Source organism: Mobula birostris, chromosome 9 (genome assembly GCF_030028105.1).
Source record: "Mobula birostris isolate sMobBir1 chromosome 9, sMobBir1.hap1, whole genome shotgun sequence".
NCBI classification, from domain to species: Eukaryota; Metazoa; Chordata; class Chondrichthyes; order Myliobatiformes; family Myliobatidae; genus Mobula; species Mobula birostris.
This window is the reverse complement of record NC_092378.1, coordinates 485,957-507,375: the sequence shown is the minus strand read 5'-3', so window position 1 is coordinate 507,375 and position 21,419 is coordinate 485,957. Positions and strand designations below refer to the sequence as shown.

Here is a 21,419-nt window from a genome sequence, read left to right as displayed (position 1 = left end):
TGCCATCCCCTTCTCGCAATTCCTCCGTCTCCACCGCATCTGCTCTCAGGATGAGGCTTTTCATTCTAGCACGAGGGAGATGTCCTCCTTTTTTAAAGAAAGGGACTTCCCTTCCTCCACCATCAGCTTTGCTCTCAAACGCATCTCCCCCATTTCACGCACATCTGCTCTCACTCCATCCTCCCGCCACCCCACTAGGATTAGGGTTCCCCTAGTCCTCACCTACACCCCACCAGCCTCCGGGTCCAACATATTATTCTCTGTAAATTCCGCCACCTCCAACGAGATCCCACCACTAAGCACATCTTTCCCTCTCCCCCCACCCCGCTTTCCGCAGGGATCACTCCCTACGCGACTCCCTTGTCCATTCGTCCCCCCACCCCTCCCCACTGATCTCCCTCCTGGCACTTATCCTTGTAAGCGGAACAAGTGCTACACATGCCCTTACACTTCCTCCCTTACCACCACTCAGGGCCCCAGACAGTCCTTCCAGGTGAGGCGACACTTCACCTGTGAGTCGGCTGGGGTGATATACTGCGTCTGGTGCTCCCAATGTGGCCTTCTATATATTGGCGAGACCCGATGCAGACTGGGAGATCATTTCGCTGAACACTTAACGCTCTGTCCGCCAGAGAAAGCAGGATCTCCCAGTGGCCACACATTTTAATTCCGCATCCCATTCCCATTCTGATATGTCTATCCATGGCCTCCTCTACTGTCAAAATGAAGCCACACTCAGGTTGGAGGAACAACACCTTATATTCCGTCTGGGTAGCCTCCAACCTAATGGCATGAACATTGACTTCTCTAACTTCTGCTAATGCCCCACCTCCCCCTCGTACCCCATCCGTTATTTATTTATATACACACATTCTTTCTCTCTCTCTCCTTTTTCTCCCTTTGTCCATCTGGTTATACCCCTTGCCCATCCTCTGGGGTTCACCCCCCCCTTTCCTTCTCCCTGGGCCTCCTGTCCCATGATCCTTTCATATCCCTTTTGCCTATCACCTGTCAAGCTCTTGGCTCCAACCCTCCCCCTCCTGTCTTCTCCTATCATTTTGGATCTCCCCCTCCCACTTTCAAATCTCTTACTAGCTCTTCCTTCAGTTAGTCCTGACGAAGGGTCTTGGCCCGAAACATTGACTGTACCTCTTCCTAGAGATGCTGCCTGGCCTGCTGCGTTCACCAGCAACCTTGATGTGTGTTGCTATCATCTCTCATTATTCCTCTTTTTGCACCATTTATTTATTCTGTAATTTATAGTATTTTATATCATTGCACTGTACTGCTGCCACAGACCATCACATTTCACATCATTTAAATCTGTAATAATAAATATGATTCTGATTCAAATCTTCATCAGAGCTCAAGCAATCTCTTCCCTCCTTCTGTAGCACAATCTGCTGAAGGCAACTCATGTTTGGCTGAACCTGTGAGGTAAGAGGAAAGGTGGATGTAGGGATCTGGTAGATAGCATCAATATGTATCCCCACAAGATCTTTGAAAGCCAAGAAAACTTTACAAGGCTCCAGTGAAGGGGCCAGTCAGGTGGGACTAGTGAATCATTATTGTTGGGAACAGGGTTCAGTGAGAGCTACCCCCCCCCCCCAACACTCGCTGGAGTTTAGAAATATAGAGCATAGAAAACCTACAGTACAATACAGGCCCTTCGACCCTCAAAGCTGTGCCGAACATGTCCCTACCTTAGAACGACCTAGGCTTACCCATAGCCCTCTGTTTTTCTAAGCTCCATGAATCCATCCAGAAGTCTCTTAAAAGACCCTATTGTTTCCGCCTCCACCACCGCCGCCGGCAGCCCATTCCACGCACTCACCACTCTCTTCATAAGAAACTTGACATCTCCTCTGTACCTATTTCCATGACCTTAAAAATATGCCCTCACCTCCTAGCCATTTCAGCCCTGGGAAAAAGCCTCTAACTATCCACATGATCAATGCCTCTCATCATCTTATACAGCTCTATCAGGTCACCTCTCATCCTCTGTCCCTCCAAGGAGAAAAGTCTGAGTTCACTCAAACAATTCTCATAAGCAATGCTCCCCAATCTAGGCAACATCCTTGTAAATCTCCTCTGCACCCTTTCTATGACTTCCACGTCCTTCCTGCAGTGAGGCGACCAGAATTGAGAACAGTACTCCAAGTGGGGTCTGACCAGGGTCCTATGTAGCTGCAACATTACCTCTCAGCTATTAAACTCAATCCCATGATTGATGAAGGTCAATGCACCGTACGCCTTCTTAACAACAGAGTCAACCTGCGCAGCAGCTTGAGTGTCCTATGGACTCGGACCTCAAAATCCCTCTGATGCTCTACACTGCCAAGAGTCTTAATATGAATGCTATATTCTGCCATCATATTTGACCTACCAAAATGAACCACCTCACACTTATATGGGTTGAACTCCATCTGCCACTTCTCAGCCCAGTTTTGCATCCTATCAAAGCCCCGCTGTAACCTCTGACAGCCCTCCACACTATCCACAACACCCCCAACCTTTGTATCATCAGCAAACTTACTAACCCATCCCTCCACTTCCTCATCCAGGTCATTTATAAAAATCACAAACAGTAGGGGTCCCAGAACAGATCCCTGAGGCACACCACTGGCCACTGACCTCCATATAGAATATGACCTGTCTACAACCACTCTTTGCCTACTGTGGGCAAGCCAGTTCTGGATCCACAAAGCAATGTCCCCTTGGATCCCATGCCTCCTTACTTTCTCAATAAGCCTTGCATGGGGTACCTTATCAAGTGCCTTGCTGAAATCCATATACACTACACCTACAGCTCTACCTCCATCAATGTGTTTAGTCACATCCTCAAAAAATTCAATCAGGCTCGTAAGGCACGACCTGCCTTTGACAAAGCCATGCTGACTATTCCTAATCGTATTATGCCCCTCCAAAATGTTGATCTTGCCTCTCAGGATCTTCTCCATCAACTTACCATCCACTGAAGTAAAACTCACTGGTCTATAATTTTCTGGGCTATCTCTACTCCCTTTCTTGAATAAGGGAACAACATCCACAACCCTCCAATCCTTCGGAACCTCTACCGTCCTCGATGATGCAAAGATCATCGCCAGAGGCTCAGCAATCTCCTCCCTCGCTTCCCACAGTAGCCTGGGATACATCCCGTCCAGTCCCGGTGACTTATCCAACTTGATGCTTTCCAAAAGCTCCAGCACATCTTCTTCCTTAATATCTACATGCTCAAGCTTTTCAGTCCACTGCAAGTCATCCCTACAATCACCAAGATCCTTTTCCGCACTGAATACTAAAGCAAAGTATTCATTAAGTACCTCTGCCAACTCCTCCGGTTCCATACACACTTTTCCACTGTCACACTCGATTGGTCCTATTCTCTCTCGTCTTCCCCGCTTGCTCTTCACATACTTGTAGAATGCCTTGGAGTTTTCCCTAATCCTGTTCGCCAAGGTCTTCTCATGGCCCCTTCTGGCTCTCCTAATTTCATTCTTAAGCTTCTTCTTGCTAGCCTTATAATCTTCTAGATCTCTATCATTACCTAGTTTTTTGAACATTTTGTAAGCTCTTCTTTTCCTCCTGACTAGATTTACAACAGCCTTTGTACACCACGGTTCCTGTACCCTACCATCCTTTCCCTGTCTCATTGGAATGTGTCTATTGAACATTTATCCCCTGGACATTTGCCACATTTCTTCGGTACGTTTCCCTGAGAACATCTGTTTCTAATTTATGCTTCCAAGTTCCTGCCTGATAGCCTCATATTCCCCCTTACTCCAATTAAACGTTTCCCTAACTTGTCTGTTCCTATTCCTCTCCAATGCTATGGCAAAGGAGATACAGTTGTGATCACTATCTCCAAAATGCTCTCCCACTGAGAGATCTGACACCTGACCAGGTTCATTTCCCAATATGAGATCAAGTACAGCCTCTCTTGTAGGCTTATCTACATATTGTATCAAGAAACCTTCCTGAACACACCTAACAAACTCCACCCCATCTAAACCCCTGACTCTAGGGAGATGCCAATCAATATTTGGGAAATTAAGATCTCCCACCACAACAACCCTGTTATTACTACTCCTTTGCAGAATCTGTCTCCCTATCTGCTCCTTGATGTCCCTGTTACTATTGGGTGGTCTATGAAAAACACCCAGTAGAGTTATTGACCCCTTTCTATTCCTAACTTCCATCCACAGAGACTCCGTAAACAGCTCTTCCATGACTTCTTCCTTTTCTGTAGCTGTGACACTATCTCTGATCAACAGTGCCACGCCCCTAACTCTTTTGCCTCCCTCCCTGTCCTTTCTGAAACATCTAAAGCATAGCACTTGAAGTAGCCATTTGTGCCCCTGCACCATCTAAGTCTCTGTAATGGTCACAACATCATAGCTCCAAGTGCTGATCCACGCTCTTAGCTCATCTGCTTTATTCTTAATACTCTTCTCATTAAAATAGACACATCTCAAACCATCGGTCTGAGTCCGTCCCTTCTCTGTCACCTGCCTATCCTGCCTTTTGCACTGTCTCCAAGCTTTCTCTATTTGTGAGTCAACCTCCCTTTCCTCCGTCACTTGAGTTCGGTTCCCAACCCCCAGCAATTCTAGATCAAACTCTCCCCAACAGTCTTTGAAACCCTCCCCACCAGGATATTGGTCCCCCTGGGATTCAAGTGCAACCCATCCTTTTTGTACAGGTCACACCTGTCCCAGAAGAGGTCAATAGACAATAGGTGCAGGAGTAGGCCATTTGGCCCTTCGAGCCAGCACCGCTATTCACTGTGGTCATGGCTGATCATCCACTATCAGTATCCAGTTCCTGCCTTATCCCCATAACCTTTGATTCCACTATCTTTAAGAGCTATATCCATCTCTTTCTTGAAAGCATCTAGAAACTTGGCCTCCACTGCCTTCTGGGGCGGAGCATTCCATATATCCACCACTCTCTGGGTGAAAAAGTTTTTCCTCAACTCCATTTTAAATGGCCTACCCCTTATTATTAAACTGTGGCCTCTGGTTCTGGAATCACCCATCAGCGGGAACATGCTTCCTGCCTCCAGTGTGTCCAATCCTTTAATAATCTTATATGTTTCAATAAGATCCCCTCTCAGCCTTCTGAATTCCAGAGTATACAAGCCCAGTCACTCCAATCTTTCGACATATGACAGTCCCACCATCCCGGGAATTAACCTACGCTGCACTCCCTCAGTAGCAAGAATGTCCTTCCTCAAATTTGGAGACCAAAACTGCACACAGTACTCCAGGTGTGGTCTCACCAGGGCCCTATACAGCTGCAGAAGGACCTCTTTGCTCTTATACTCAGTTCCCCTTGTTATGAAGGCCAGCATGCCATAGAACCATAGAACCATAGAAACTACAGCACAGAAACAGGCCCTTTGGCCCTTCTTGGCTGTGCCGAACCATTTTCTGCCTAGTCCCACTGACCTGCACACGGACCATATCCCTCCATACACCTCCCATCCATGTATCTGTCCAATTTATTCTTAAATGTTAAAAAAGAACCCGCATTTACCACCTCGTCTGGCAGCTCATTCCATACTCCCACCACTCTCTGTTTGAAGAAGCCCCCCCTAATGTTCCCTTTAAACGTTTCCCCCCTCACCCTTAACCCATGTCCTCTGTTTTTTTTCTCCCCTTCCCTCAGTGGAAAAAGCCTGCTTGCATTCACTCTATCTATACCCATCATAATTTTATATACCTCTATCAAATCTCCCCTCATTCTTCTACGCTCCAGGGAATAAAGTCCTAACCTATTCAACCTTTCCCTGGAACTGAGTTTCTCAAGTCCCGGCGACATCCTTGTAAACCTTCTCTGCACTCTTTCAACCTTATTTATATCCTTTTTGTAATTTGGTGACCAAAACTGAACACAATACTCCAGATTCGGCCTCACCAATGCCTTATACAACCTCATCATAACATTCCAGCTCTTATACTCAATACTTCGATTAATAAAGGCCAATGTACCAAAAGCTCTCTTTACGACCCTATCTACCTGTGACGACACTTTTAGGGAATTTTGTATCTGTATTCCCAGATCCCTCTGTTCCACTGCACTCCTCAGTGCCTTACCATTAACCCTGTATGTTCTACCTTGGTTTGTCCTTCCAACGTACAATACCTCACACTTGTCAGTATTAAACTCCATCTGCCATTTTTCAGCCTATTTTTCCAGCTGGTCCAAGTCCCTCTGCAGGCTCTGAAAACCTTCCTCACTGTCTACTACACCTCCAATCTTTGTATCATCAGCAAATTTGCTGATCCAATTTACCACATTATCATCCAGATCATTGATATAGATGACAAATAACAATGGACCCAGCACTGATCCCTGTGGCACACCACTAGTCATAGGCCTCCACTCAGAGAAGCAATTCTCTACCACCACTCTCTGGCTTCTTCCATCGAGCCAATGTCTAATCCAATTTACCACCTCTCCATATATACCTAGCGACTGAATTTTCCTAACTAACCTCCCATGCGGGACCTTGTCAAAAGCCTTACTGAAGTCCATGTAGACAATATCCACTGCCTTCCCTTCATCCACTTTCCTGGTAACCTCCTCAAAAAACTCCAACAGATTGGTCAAACATGACCTACCACGCACAAAGCCATGTTGACTCTCCCTAATAAGCCCCTGTCTATCCAAATGCTTGTAGATTCTGTCTCTTAGTACCCCCTCCAATAATTTGCCTACTACTGACGTTAAACTCACCGGCCTATAATTTCCCGGATTACCTTTTGATCCTTTTTTAAACAACGGAACAACATGAGCCACTCTCCAATCCTCCAGCACTTCACCCGTAGACAGCGACATTTTAAATATTTCTGCAAGGGCCCCCGCAATTTCAACACTAGTCTCCTTCAAGGTCCCGGGGATTTATCCACTTTAATTTTCCTCAAGACAGCAAGCACCTCCTCCTTTTCAATCTGTACAGTTTCCCTGGTCTCACTACTTGATTCCCTCAATTCCATAGATTTCATGCCAGCTTCCTTAGTAAATACAGACGCAAAAAACCTATTTAAGATCTCCCCCATTTCCTTTGGTTCCGCACAAAGCCGACCACTCTGATCTTCAAGAGGACCAATTTTATCCCTTACAATCCTTTTGCTCTTAATATACTTGTAAAAGCTCTTTGGATTATCCTTCACTTTGACTGCCAAGGCAACCTCATGTCTTCTTTTAGCCCTCCTGATTTCTTTCTTAAGTATTTTCTTGCACTTCTTATACTCCTCAAGCACCTGATTTACCCCCTGTTTCCTATACATTTCATACAACTCCCTCTTCTTTATCAGAGTTGCAATATCCCTTGAGAACCAAGGTTCCTTATTCCTATTCAATTTGCCTTTAATCTTGACAGGAACATACAAACTCTGCACTCTCAAAATTTCCCCTTTGAAGGCTTCCCACCTACCAATCACATCTTTGCCAGAGAACCTTTTTAGATCCTTTCTCATTTCTTCAAATTTGGCCTTCTTCCAGATCAGAACCTCAACCCTAGGACCAGATCTATCCTTGTCCATGATCAAATTGAAACTAATGGTGTTATGATCACTGGAACCAAAGTGCTCCCCTACACAGACTTCTGTCACTTGCCCTAATTCGTTTCCTAACAGGAGATCCAATATTGCATCCCCTCTAGTTGGTCCCTCTATATACTGATTTAGAAAACTTTCCTGAACACATTTTACAAACTCTAAACCATCTAGACCCCTAACAGTATGGGAGTCCCAATCAATGTATGGAAAATTAAAATCCTTTACCACCACAACTTTATGTTTCCTGCAGTTGCCTGCTATCTCTCTGCAGATTTGCTCTTCTAAGTCTCGTTGACTATTGGGTGGTCTGTAATACAATCCCACTAATGTGGCCATACCTTCCCTGTTTCTCAGCTCCACCCATAAGGACTCAGTAGACAAGCCCTCTAATCTGTCCTGCCTGAGCACTGCTGTAATATTTTCCCTAACAAGCAATGCTACTCCCCCACCTTTCATTCCTCTGCCTTGATCATATCTGAAACATCGGAACCCTGTAATATTAAGCTGCCAGTCCTGCCCCTCCTGTAGCCAAGTTTCACTAATTGCTACAACATCATAATTCCACATGTCAATCCACGCCCTCAACTCATCCGCCTTCCCTGCAATACTCCTAGCATTGAAATATATACACCTCAGAAGATTTTTACCACCACTCACAACCTTTCTATCAGCGGATTTGCTTAAACTTTCAATATCATTTATTTTCACCCCAACCACACTGTCAGCTCTGGCACTCTGGTTCCCATCCCCCTGCAAATCTAGTTTAAAGCCTCCCCAAGAGCACTAACAAACCTCCCTGAAAGGATATTGGTCCCCCTGTGGTTCAAGTGTAACCCGTCTCTCTTGTACAGGTCCCACCTGCCCCAGGAGAGGTCCCAATGATCCTAAAATCTGAAACCCTGCCCTCTACACCAGTTCCTCAGCTGCTTGTTCCTCCTCCAGAGCACCCTATTCCTACCCTCACTGGCACCTAGCACAGGTAGCAATCCTGAGATTACCACCCTTGAGGTCCTGCTTTTCAACTTCCTACCAAGCTCTCTATACTCACTGTCCAGGACCTCTTCACTCTTCCTTGCTATGTCATTGGTACCGATGTGCGCCACGACATCTGGCTGGTCACCCTCCCACTTCAGAATGTCATGCAATCGATCAGAGACAACCTTGACCCTGGCACCTGGGAGGCAACAAACCATCCTGGATTCTCTGTCACGACCACAGAACCTTCTATCTGCACCTCTAACTATTGAGTCCCCTATCACTACCACTCTCCTCTTTTCCCCCCTCCCTTCTGCACTGCAGAGCCAGACTCAGTGCCAGAGATCCGGCTACTGCAGCTAGTCCCAGGTAAGTCATCCCCCCCAACAGTATCCAATGCGGTATACTTGTTGTTGAGGGGAATGGCCACAGGGGAACCCTGCTCTGCCTGCCCTTTCCTCTTCCCTCACCTGACAGTGACCCAATTTCCTGTCCTCTGCTCCTTTGGTGTAACTACCTCCCTGTAGCTATGATCTATAATCTCCTCATTCTCCCGAATCATCCGCAGGTCATCCAGCTTCTGCTTCAGTTCCCTAACGCGGTTTGTCAGGAGCTGCAGCTGGATGCACTTCTTGCAGGTGTCATTGTCAGGGACACCGGAGGGCTCCTTGACTTCCCACATCCTGCAAGAGGAGCATTCCAACATCCTGCCTGGCATTCTCTCTGCGCTAGACAATCTGAATAAAAAACTTACCGGAACCTACCCTGGCCTCTGCCTGTTTGAGTCAAAGCCGCCCCACTCTGACTCAGTCCACTCCGACGATGGCCGCTACAACGATGGCCGCTGTATATGGTGGTCTGCTTTTTAAACCTAATGCCATTAGCTTTTTTCACTGCCTGCTGTAATTGCATACTTGCTTTCAGTGACTGATGTACAAGAACACCTAGATCTCGTTGTACTTCCCTTTTTCCTAACTTGACTCCATTTAGATAATAATCTGCCTTCCCGTTCTTACCACCAAAGTGGATAACCTCACATTTATCCACATTAAACTGCATCTGCCATGCATCTGCCCACTCACTCAGCCAGTCCAAGTCACCCTGCATTGTCATAACATCCTCCTCACATTTCACACTGTCACCCAGCTGTGTGTCATCGGCAAATTTGCTAATGTTACTTTTAATTTCCTCATCTAAATCATTAATATATATTGTAAACAGCTGCAGTCGCAGCACTGAACCCTGCAGTACCCCCTTGGTCACTGCCTGCCATTCCGAAAGGGACCTGTTAATCGCTACTCTTTGTTTTCTGTCAGCCAGACAATTTTCAATCCATGTCAGTACTCTGCCCTAATTTTGCCCACTAATCACCTATGTGGGACCTTATCAAAGGCTTTCTGAAAGTCTAGGCACACTACATCCACTGGCTCTCCCTTGTCCATTTTCATAGTTACATCCTCAAAAAATTCCAGAAGATTAGTCAAACATGATTTCCCCTTCGTAAATCCATGCTGACTCGGACCGATCCTGTTACTACTATCCAAATGTGTCGTAATTTCATCTTTTATAATTGACTCCAGCATCTTTTCCACCACCGACGTCAGGCTAACCGGTATATAATTCCCTGTTTTCTCTCTTCCTCCCTTCTTGAAGAGAGAGACAACATTAGCCACCCTCCAATCCACAGGAACTGATCCTGAAACATAAAGTTGTGGTGGTAGGGGATTTTAATTTTCCATATATTGATTGGGTCTCCCATACTGTTAGGGGTCTAGATGGTTTAGAGTTTGTAAAATGTGTTCAGGAAAGTTTTGTAAATCAATATATAGAGGGACCAACTAGAGGGAATGCAATATTGGATCTCCTGTTAGGAAACGAGTTAGGACAAGTGATAGAAGTCTGTGTAGGAGAGCACTTTGGTTCCAGTGATCATAACACCATTAGTTTCAACTTGATCATGGACAAGGATAGATCTGGTCCTAGGGTTGAGGTTCTTAACTGGAAGAAGGCCAAATTTGAAGAAATGAGAAAGGATCTAAAAAGCGTGGAATGGGACAGGTTGTTCTCTGGCAAGGATGTGATCGGTAGGTGGGAGGCCTTCAAAGGAGAAATTTTGAGAGCGCAGAATTTGTATGTTCCTGTCAGGATTAAAGGCAAAGTGAATAGGAATAGGGAACCTTGGTTCTCAAGGGATATTGCAACTCTGATAAAGAAGAAGAGGGAGTTGTATGACATGTATAGGAAACAGGGGGCTTGAGGAGTATAAGAAGTGCAAGAAAATACTTAAGAAAGAAATCAGGAGGGCTAAAAGAGGACATGAGGTTGTCTTGGCAGTCAAAGTGAAGGATAATCCAAAGAGCTTTTACAGGTATATTAAGAGCAAAAGGATTGTAAGGGATAAAATTGGTTCTCTTGAAGATCAGAGTGGTTGGCTATGTGCGGAACCAAAGGAAATGGGGGAGATCTTAAATAGGTTTTTTGCATCTGTATTTACTAAGGAAACTGGCATGAAGTCTATGGAATTAAGGGAAACAAGTAGTGAGATCATGGAAACTGTACAGATCGAAATGGAGGAGGTCCTTGCTGTCTTGAGGAAAATTAAAATGGATAAATCCCCGGGACCTGACAGGGTGTTCCCTCGGACCTTGAAGGAGACTAGTGTTGAAATTGCAGGGACCCTGGCAGAAATATTTAAAATGTCGCTGTCTACAGGTGAGGTGCCGGAGGATTGGAGAGTGGCTCATGTTGTTCCGTGTTGTTTAAAAAAGGATTGAAAAGTAATCCAGGAAATTATAGGCCGGTAAGTTTAACATTGGTAGTAGGTAAGTTATTGGAAGGAGTACTAAGAGACAGAATCTACAAGCATTTGGATAGACAGGGACTTATTAGGGAGAGTCAACATGGCTTTGTGCGTGGTACGTCATGTTTGACGTACTATTGGAGTTGTTGGAGGAGGTTACCAGGAAAGTGGATGAAGGGAAGGCAGTGGATATTGTCTACATGGACTTCAGTAAGGCCTTTGACAAGGTCCCTCATTGGAGGTTAGTTAGGAAAATTCAGTTGCTAGGTATACATGGAGAGGTGGTAAATTGGATTAGACATTGGCTCAATGGAAGAAGCCAAAGAGTGGTAGTAGAAAATTGCTTCTCCGAGTGGAGGCCTGTGACTAGTGGTGTGCCACAGGGATCAGTGCTGGGTCCATTGTTATTTGTCGTCTATATCAATGATCTGGATGATAATGTAGTAAATTGGATCAGCAAATTTGCTGATGATACAAAGATTGGAGGTGTAGTAGACAGTGAGGAAGGTTTTCAGAGCCTGCAGAGGGACTTGAATCAGCTGGAAAAATGGGCTGAAAAATGGCAGATGGAGTTTAATACAGACAAGTGTGAGGTATTGCATGTTGGAAGGACAAACCAACGTAGAACATACAGGGTTAATGGTAAGGCACTGAGGAGTGCAGTGAAACAGAGGGATCTGGGAATACAGATACAAAATTCCCTAAAAGTGGCTTCACAAGTAGATAGGATCATAAAGAGAGCTTTTGGTACATTGGCCTTTATTAATCAAAGTATTGAGTACAAGAGCTGGAATGTTATGATGAGGTTGTATAAGGCATTGGTGAGGCCGAATCTGGAGTATTGTGTTCAGTTTTGGTCACCAAATTACAGGAAGGATATAAATAAGGTTGAAAGAGTGCAGAGAAGGTTTACAAGGATGTTGCCGGAACTTGAGAAACTCAGTTACAGAGAAAGGTTGAATAGGTTAGGACTTTATTCCCTGGAGTGTAGAAAAATGAGGGGAGATTTGATAGGGGTATATAAAATTATGATGGGTATAGATAGAGTGAATGCAAGCAGGCTTTTTCCACTGAGGGAAGGGGAGAAAAAAACCAGAGAACATGGGTTAAGGGTGAGGGGAGGGGGGGAATTTAAAGGAACATTAGGGGGGGGCTTCTTCACACGGAGAGTGGTGGGAGTATGGAATGAGCTGCCAGACGAGGTGGTAAATGTGCGTTCTTATTTAACACTTAAGAATAAATTGGACAGATACATGGATGGGAGGTGTATGGAGGGATATGGTCCGTGTGCAGGTCAGTGGGACTAGGCAGAAAATGGTTCAGCACAGCCAAGAAGGGCCAAAAAGGCCTGTTTCTGTGCTGTAGTTTCTATGATTCTATAGAACATTGGAAAATGTTTACCAATGCGTCCACGATTCAGATCTGAATCCTTGCCCCCTACTCCAATCCCTCAGCCACACATTTATCCTCCACCTGATTCTATTCCTATACTCACTATAGAAGAATGGGGGAGGGGATCTCATAGAAACCTTACGAATATTGCAAGGCCTGGATAGAGTGAATGTGGAGAGAATGTTTCTGATAGTGGGGGAGACTAGAACCAGAGGGCACAGCCTCAGAATAATGTCCATTTAAAACAGAGATGAGGAGGAATTTCTTTAGCTAGAAGGTAGTGAGTTGGTGGAATTCTTTGCCACAGATGAATGTGGAGGTATTTGAGTCACTGAGTATATTTAAAGCTGAGGTTGATAGGTTCTTGATTAGTCTGGTCATCAAAGGCTACGGAGAGCAGGCAGGAGAATGGGGTTGAGAGGGATAGTAAATCAGCCATGATGGAATGGCCTAATTCTGCTGCTATGTCTTATGGTCCAATGGCTTCTCTAGAGCAGGGTTAAGGTTGGGAACCCCTGCTCTGGAGATACGAGAGACTGTTTGCAGCTTCCGATTCCACATCTGCAGTCTGCCGGAGGAGCTCAGTGTGCCCAACAGCAGCTGGCTGGCAGCCCTTTTCTCCAGCTGGCAATGTCAAATACTTAAAGGTGGGGAAATTTTAAAGAAGATTTGTGAGACAGTTTTTAATACCCACCAGAGGTGGTTGTGAAGCAGATATTTTAAAAGGCAATTAGATTGCTATATGAATAGACAGGGGGATTGGAGGGATATGGACTGTGTGCAGGCAAGTGGGATGTTTAATTTGGCATTCTGGTCAGAGCAGATGTGATGGGCCAGTGGACATGTTCCTATTAGAGGTTTATTTACTGAACTTGAGGTCCAGTTTTAAAACAGCCAGCAGTTTTTAAAATGTGTTAAATGTAGAGATTCCTGCACGGATCTGGAATTCGGGACAGTGCAGTCTGTATGTTTCGGATGGGGAGGAAGGCGGGAGGGGTGGGATAGGGTGAGGAAGAGCTGCAGAAATTTGTTTGCTAAGAAAAAGGCTTGATTTTCGGAAGTCTTGTTACTTCCAGTATCTTTGAGAAATCTGGCAGTGGATAAAACAGTGATATAACTGCAAGCAGGCACACTAAATCCACAGATCTGACAACATTGAGCGGAGTTACTCCCCTGAAGGGATATCTGTATTGCAGAACAGTAGGAGTTTTATTTCGGATGAAAGGAGGTTTATTTCAGATCAATGACCCTGTAATAATGTCACCATATGTAAGCAGTTAATTTTCTTTCATTGCAGCGCGATCTGGATTTTACATTGGAGCTGGATTTCCGAGGCCAGTTGTGCGAAGCATCATTCTCTCATGATTACAAAATGCGTTAACTGTTTCACAATTCTTTATCTCATATCTGCTATTATTCTGGTGTTATGGATATTGGGATGTGGAGTCCAGCACCTGATAATCCCCAACACAAGTTACATTCTAGAGACATAAATGCCCTTCTTTCTGATCTCTCAGAGTTAGGAAGGCACAAAGTGTTTCAAAGCCAGAAAATCAAACCTGCTGCATTAAAACGTAACACTATCACTTGTTTCAAGATTCCTCTTCAGAAACAGAAGTGTGCCAAGAATTAATACATGGTGAAACCTGATTTTGTGTTGGTAATTATTGGCTGCTTCACATCTACTTGCAAGTTACGTCAACGTTTTTGTAAAAGGTTTCTGAGATGTATAGCAACGGAAGGTATTCTGATCACAAACGAGAAAATCTGCAGATGCTGGAAATCCAGAGTAACACACACAAAATGCTGGAGGGACTCAGCAGGCCAGGCAGCATCATGGAAAAGAGTACAGTTAACGTTTTGGGCTGAGACCCTTCAGCAGAACTCCTGATGTCATGAGCCCTGATGGAGTATCTCGGCCCAAAATGCCGACTGTACTCTTTTCCGTAGATGCTGCCTGGCCTGCTGAGTTGCTCCAGCATTTTGTGTGTGTTGCAGTGGAAGGTATTGGTGTCCTTCATGATGAGAAATAAAATATCATAATTTCTGACTTTCCATATATTGCAATTGAAACGACAAAACAGAAATAGCGGGCTGGCAGTGTCATCTGAAGAGAAACTCCATCGGCAGGGACTAGAGCCATACATCGACATCTTGCTCATATTCTTTGTTGCATTTTCAGTCAGATGATTAGAATTCAAAGATTTTCAATCTTTAAAACACAGCTTAATGTGCATTTTAAAGAATAAAATATTTGCTTTGTAACATTTGCTGAAATGTTCTCCATATTGTTATATAATTCATACAAAGATTGTAAATTATCCAGCAACTGATTAAATTCTATTTGTACAACTTGCAATTAACTTGCTTTTATTGATTGCATTTTGTGTAATTCAATAGTGTGAAGTTCCAAGATTTCCAGATAGTAAAACCGACATAAAACTGTAGCATGTCTCACTTTGTCAAGTGGTAAATTTGGGCTCTGTGCTTTTATTTGCAATTATACTGTGTTCCTGCAGAATACTTGTCAACATATCTATTAAAATACTGAGGTGTCATTTTTTTAAAACAAACTTTTAAAAATCAAAGCAAATGCAATTCATTCATTCATTGAACTACAACAACTTTCACCACATTTATTTATTGACACAGGTTTGGACAAGTAACCAAATTTCACTTATTCTCACAATCAATAACCATGCACTTAACACTGGTTTGAGTCCAGCTGCTTTACAAAATTTTTTACACCATTTATCAAAGCATAATTCTGGTAGGAAAGTGAGTAAGCTCAAGCTCCTTTCATGGGAATAGCCACTTTGTTAAATTGTTGTACTAATAACACAGAAATTGCAAAACAAATGAGCTCAGATCCCAGCAGAGCAAATACGAAAATCAAATTCAGTTAATTTCTATAATCTGGAACTAAATTTTAAAACAAATAGCAAGTCTCAGAAGAAATGCCTGCTTTATTAATTCCCTTCACAGAAGGAAGTCAGCCAGCTGAATGATTATGCAGGTCCTGTCTCACAATGGTGTTTGACTCCTCATTGTCTTATGAAATAACTCCCCAATCTAGTCAGTTGTGTCAGAATCTGCAGTGCTAAAGGAGAATTAGCATAAAACTGGACTGAAGCAAAGAATTTTGAACAGTCAAGTTGATTCCAGTCAGTGAACCTTGATAAATTCACACACACCCACGGACTGGGGGTCTAGTCTGGGACAGCTGTACTACAAAATTGTTCAACAATAACTTGAGTATTTGTACAAAATCAAAGACCATTTACACTCCTGACAGAGACCTTTACTATTAATAAGGAGAGCTCACAAGTCTAATCCCACCTTCCAACACTGGGTCTCAAAGTCACTTTCCCATCATCCAGCCAAGTGCTTTTTAAATGAGACGTGGTCTTATGCCTCGCTGAAGCTCTGTGCATTCTGGATGAAAAGTACTTTTCCTTTCTTCCCTCAAATCATGACCAATGCTCTGGGCAACAGGTGTATTGTTCTTAGTCCATCCAGGCCCCTTAGAGATACAGCACAGAATAAGCTCTTCTGACCATTCAAGCCACCCCAGCAATCTCCCAATTTAATCCTATCTAATCACGGGACAATTTACAATAACCAATTAACCTACCAACTGGTATGTCTTTGAACTGTGTGAGGAAGTGAGAGCACCCAGTGGAAATCCCCGTGCACATGGTAAGAACATACAAACTTTCTCACAGAGGATGCTGGAATGAACTCTAAGTTCTGACACTCTGAGCTGTAATAACGTTGTGCTAACTGCTAATCTACCATGGTGCCCCTATGACCACACATAACGAAATAAAAGCCCTTTTGTTCCAATGAAAGCAATCTCAACTTTTCCCATAAACACACTTTTCCAGTCTTAGCACTATCTTGGTGAATCTCTTCTGTATCCCCTGCAGTGCAGTTACATCTTTTGCATAAAGCCATGACTAGAACTGGACATGATACTTCAGTTGTGGTCTATATAGTGCTGTATATAGTCCTAGCGTTACTTCCCAACTCTGAAATTGTTCCCGTGACGAGCAAAGAAAAGTATCCTGTATGTTTTAATAGTGTTTTACCTAAGGCAATATGGGTAGAGCTAAACAAACCAAGAAAAGTGCAATCACTCTGATTGGCCTATCAATAGCCAATGGGAAATAGAGACTTAGGCAGATCATGGAAAAGCAACAGAGTTGCAATTTAACTTCCCCAATATTGACTGCAACTCAATGCAAGCTTAGATGGGACAGAATTTGTAAGGTGCATCTACAAGGGTTTTTTGAAACAATACACAGATAGTCCAACTAGAGGAGGAAGCCATACTAGATCAAGACTGTTTCAGTGGGAGAGTACTTTGGGAATAGTGATCACAATTTCTTACGTTTTAAAATAATTATGAAGAAAGAGAAGTTTGGACTTGGAATGGTAAAGTGATACATTTGAGAAAGATAAATTACTATGTTATTAGGCAAGAGTTAAGGAGAGTAGGATGGGAGTGGTTGTTATTGGGCACGCCCACATCTGGCATATGTGAATCATCTGAATACGGGACCAGTATGTTCCATGAAAGAGTAAAGAATGGCAACTATACATGATACTTCAGGTTTAGGAACTTGTAATTATAAGAGATGATATAAATTTAGACAAAAAGAAAACTTAGTCATATACAAGGTTTAGGAAGCTGAAATCAAACAAGGGTCATAGAAATACAAAGAAATTAGGAAACAACTCCCACTGAGACTTTAAATGATCAAAAAGTGGCCATAATACATCCTTGATGAATACGATTTAAGGTTTGTCCATCGTCACCGATGAAGACCTCAACAGCATTAATACTTTTTACGAGGTCGAGTTGCTAGCTCGACACTCAACCCGGCACAGATGGAAAGCGTGCCTGAGAGCGGCTCGACTGGATTCGAACTCGGGAACTTTCGCTCCTGGAGTCTGGCGCTGATGTTACTGCACCACCAGCTGATTAACGGTGTCGAGACTAGCGCTTGATTTAGATTTAAGTGAGGGAGAGTTGCACAGCGTCAGCCTCACTCTCTCTTCCCAATTCCCATCTGGATCCAGTGGCAAGACAAGAATACGATTAAGGAACACACAAAGATGTTTGATGCATATATTATAAACAAGAGGGTAGCATGGAACAACTGAAGTACAAAGGGGAGAAGAGCTGCCCTTTGGTAGGAAGGAAGGGAGGCTTTGGAGAGGGTCCCTGGATTGGAGTGTATTAGCTCTGAGAGAGGTTGGACAGATTTGGATTGTTTTCTCTCAAGTGGGTCAGGCTGAAGGTCAATCGGATAGAAGTTTATAAAGTTATCAGAGGCTTCGATAGGATTGATATTTTCCTCATATTGGAAGTGCCGAATACTAGAAGGTAGAAGAGGAAGAAATGTTTAAAGGAGACAATGCAAGGCAAGTCAGTTTGCCATACAGTAGTAGCTGCCTTGAATGTGCTGATATTTGATCACTTGCAGCCATAATTCGATCACAAACGATTTAACATGCATGGAATCCCCGTATGTACTCAACGTTCAGTAACACAACAAATAGTAACTAGAAAAACTACCAGCCAGTAAATCTACTCAGGATGGCTGTTTCCAACTCACACAACCTCTACAGTGCAAGTAATCACTTCTGAAGATACAACTTCCCTTGACGTCTTTCCTCATCACACGATTCATTCTCTATTATTTGGAACAGCAAGAGTTCTGTTGAGGTGAGTTTATATCGAGTTCAACAAACTTTTCCTTTTCTTTATCTTCCAGCTCCTTCAAAAGTCTAACATAAAAACAAAATAACTGTTAACCACAATTATAATAAAGTACATTGATAGTTTGAAATTTTTCTACAATCTTTGTACAAATGTAAAAAACTTCAGTGAGCACATGGCCCCAATGGTCAGTGAAGTACAGGTTACTGAATGAGGACTTTAGGAGAAAGTGGGAGGATCTCATTAAGGCCTACTGAATGTTGAAAGGACTAGATAGGGTGGATGTGGAGAGGATGTTTTCTATAGTGGGGCATATCCAGAACCAGCGGGCACAGTCACAAAACTGAGGTGTGACCTTTTAGTACAGAGGTAAGGAAGAATTTTTTTAGCCAGAGAGTAGTGAATCCGTGGTATGCTCGGCCACAGACTGCATTGGAGGCCAAGTCTGTGGGTATATCCAAAGTGGAAGTTGTTGTTTCCTGATTAGTCGGGGCATCAAAAGATATGGCGAGAAGGAAAGTGTATGGGGTTGAGTGGGATCCGGGATCAGCCATGATGGAATAGCAAAGCAGAGTCAATAGGCTGAATGGCATAATTCTGCTCCTAGGTCTTACAGTCTTATGCATCTAACCTAACTGTAACCCCCCACCCAGAGCAGTGTGCATGCACCCACCTGTCCACATCTCATGGACAGGCTACAGCCTGATCCCCACTGCCTATGTACCTGCAGTGCCCCTCCTACTGTACAAAGGTCACCTCGAAAGCCCTGACATAGCCCACCCCAAAACCCCCCTACGCAGCCTGTCCCAAAACTCCCTACAGCCCATCCCAAAGGGCTTAATTAGGAAGGGGAAAAAAGATTATGAGAGAAAACTGGCAGGCAACATAAAAATGGACTGTAAAAGCTTTTATAGATATGTAAAAAGGAAAAGACTGGTAAAAACAAATGTAGGTCCCTTGCAGACAGAAACAGGTGAATTGATTATGGGGAGCTAGGACATGGCAGACCAATTGAATAATTACTTTGGTTCTGTCTTCACTAAGGAGGACATAAATAATCTTCCAGAAATAGTAGGGGACAGAGGGTCCAGTGAGATGGAGGAACTGAGCGAAATACATGTTAGTAAGGAAGTGGTGTTAGGTAAATTGAAGGGATTGAAGGCAGATAAATCCCCAGGGCCAGATGGTCTGCATCCCAGGGTGCTTAAGGAAGTAACCCAAGAAATAGTGGATGCATTAGTGATAATTTTTCAAAACTCGTTAGATTCTGGACTAGTTCCTGAGGATTGGAGGGTGGCTAATGTAACTCCACTTTTTAAAAAAGGAGGGAGAGAGAAACCGGGGAATTATAGACCGGTTAGCCTAATGTCGGTGGTGGGGAAACTGCTGGAGTCAGTTATCAAGGATGTGATAACAGCACATTTGGAAAGCGGTGAAATGATCGGACAAAGTCAGCATGGATTTGTGAAAGGAAAATCATGTCTGACGAATCTCATAGAATTTTTTGAGGATGTAACTAGTAGAGTGGATAGGGGAGAACCAGTGGATGTGGTATATTTGGATTTTCAGAAGGCTTTTGACAAGGTCCCACACAGGAGATTAGTGTGCAAACTTAAAGCACACGGTATTGGGGGTAAGGTATTGGTGTGGGTGGAGAGTTGGTTAGCAGACAGGAAGCAAAGAGTGGGAATAAACGGGACCTTTTCAGAATGGCAGGCAGTGACTAGTGGGGTACTGCATGGCTCAGTGCTGGGACCCCAGTTGTTTACAATATATATTAATGACTTGGATGAGGGAATTAAATGCAGCATCTCCAAGTTTGCAGATGACACGAAGCTGGGTGGCAGTGTTAGCTGTGAGGAGGATGCTAAGAGGATGCAGGGTGACTTGGATAGGTTGGGTGAGTGGGCAAATTCATGGCAGATGCAATTTAATCTGGATAAATGTGAAGTTATCCACTTTGGTGGCAAAAATAGGAAAACAGATTATTATCTGAATGGTGGCCGATTAGGAAAAGGGGAGGTGCAACAAGACCTGGGTGTCATTATACACCAGTCATTGAAAGTGGGCATGCAGGTACAGCAGGCGGTGAAAAAGGCGAATGGTATGCTGGCATTTATAGCGAGAGGATTTGAGTACAGGAGCAGGGAGGTACTACTGCAGTTGTACAAGGCCTTGGTGAGACCACACCTGGAGTATTGTGTGCAGTTTTGGTCCCCTAATCTGAGGAAAGACATCCTTGCCATAGAGGGAGTACAGAGAAGGTTCACCAGATTGATTCCTGGGATGGCAGGACTTTCATATGAAGAAAGACTGGATGAACTGGGCTTGTACTCATTGGAATTTAGAAGAATGAGGGGGGATCTGATTGAAACGTATAAGATCCTAAAGGGATTGGACAGGCTAGATGCAGGAAGATTGTTCCCGATGTTGGGGAAGTCCAGAACGAGGGGTCACAGTTTGAGGATAGAGGGGAAGCCTTTTAGGACCGAGATTAGGAAAAACTTCTTCACACAGAGAGTGGTGAATCTGTGGAATTCTCTGCCACAGGAAACAGTTGAGGCCAGTTCATTGGCTATATTTAAGAGGGAGTTAGATATGGCCCTTGTGGCTACGGGGGTTAGGGGGTATGGAGGGAAGGCTGGGGCGGGGTTCTGAGTTGGATGATCAGCCATGATCATAATAAATGGCGGTGCAGGCTCGAAGGGCCGAATGGCCTACTCCTGCACCTATTTTCTATGTTTCAAACCCCCTACAGCTCATCCCAAACCCCCTCCTACTCAGCCCGTCCCAAACCCCCCCTACGTAAACTGTCCCAAAACCCCCCTACAGCCCATCCCAAAACCCCCCTACAACCCATCCCAAAACACCCCTACAGCCCATCCCAAAACACCCCTACAGCTCATCCCAAACCCCCCCTACGCAGCCCATCACAATCCCCCTCCTACGCAGCCCATTA

At 44.1% G+C, this 21,419-nt stretch overlaps 2 protein-coding genes across 2 annotated transcripts in view; one reads left to right on the top strand and one right to left on the bottom strand.

Annotated features, from left to right (window-relative positions):
- Positions 1 to 14,538, top strand: part of LOC140203263 (protein arginine N-methyltransferase 8-like) — a gene marked incomplete at its 5' end in the record, with an annotated part of 92,002 nt that extends 77,464 nt beyond the window's left edge. The window contains one exon of the mRNA XM_072269277.1: positions 14,030 to 14,538. Within this exon, the coding sequence (XP_072125378.1) occupies positions 14,030 to 14,113 (84 nt within the window). The remainder of the gene's footprint in view (positions 1 to 14,029) is intronic.
- A 3,356-nt stretch (positions 14,539 to 17,894) lies between these two features.
- The window catches only part of cracr2aa (calcium release activated channel regulator 2Aa), a 159,689-nt gene continuing 156,164 nt past the window's right edge, over positions 17,895 to 21,419 (bottom strand). Inside the window, exon 18 of the mRNA XM_072269306.1 lies at positions 17,895 to 18,528. Coding sequence (XP_072125407.1) covers positions 18,438 to 18,528 — 91 coding nt within the window. The 3' untranslated portion in view covers positions 17,895 to 18,437. The remainder of the gene's footprint in view (positions 18,529 to 21,419) is intronic.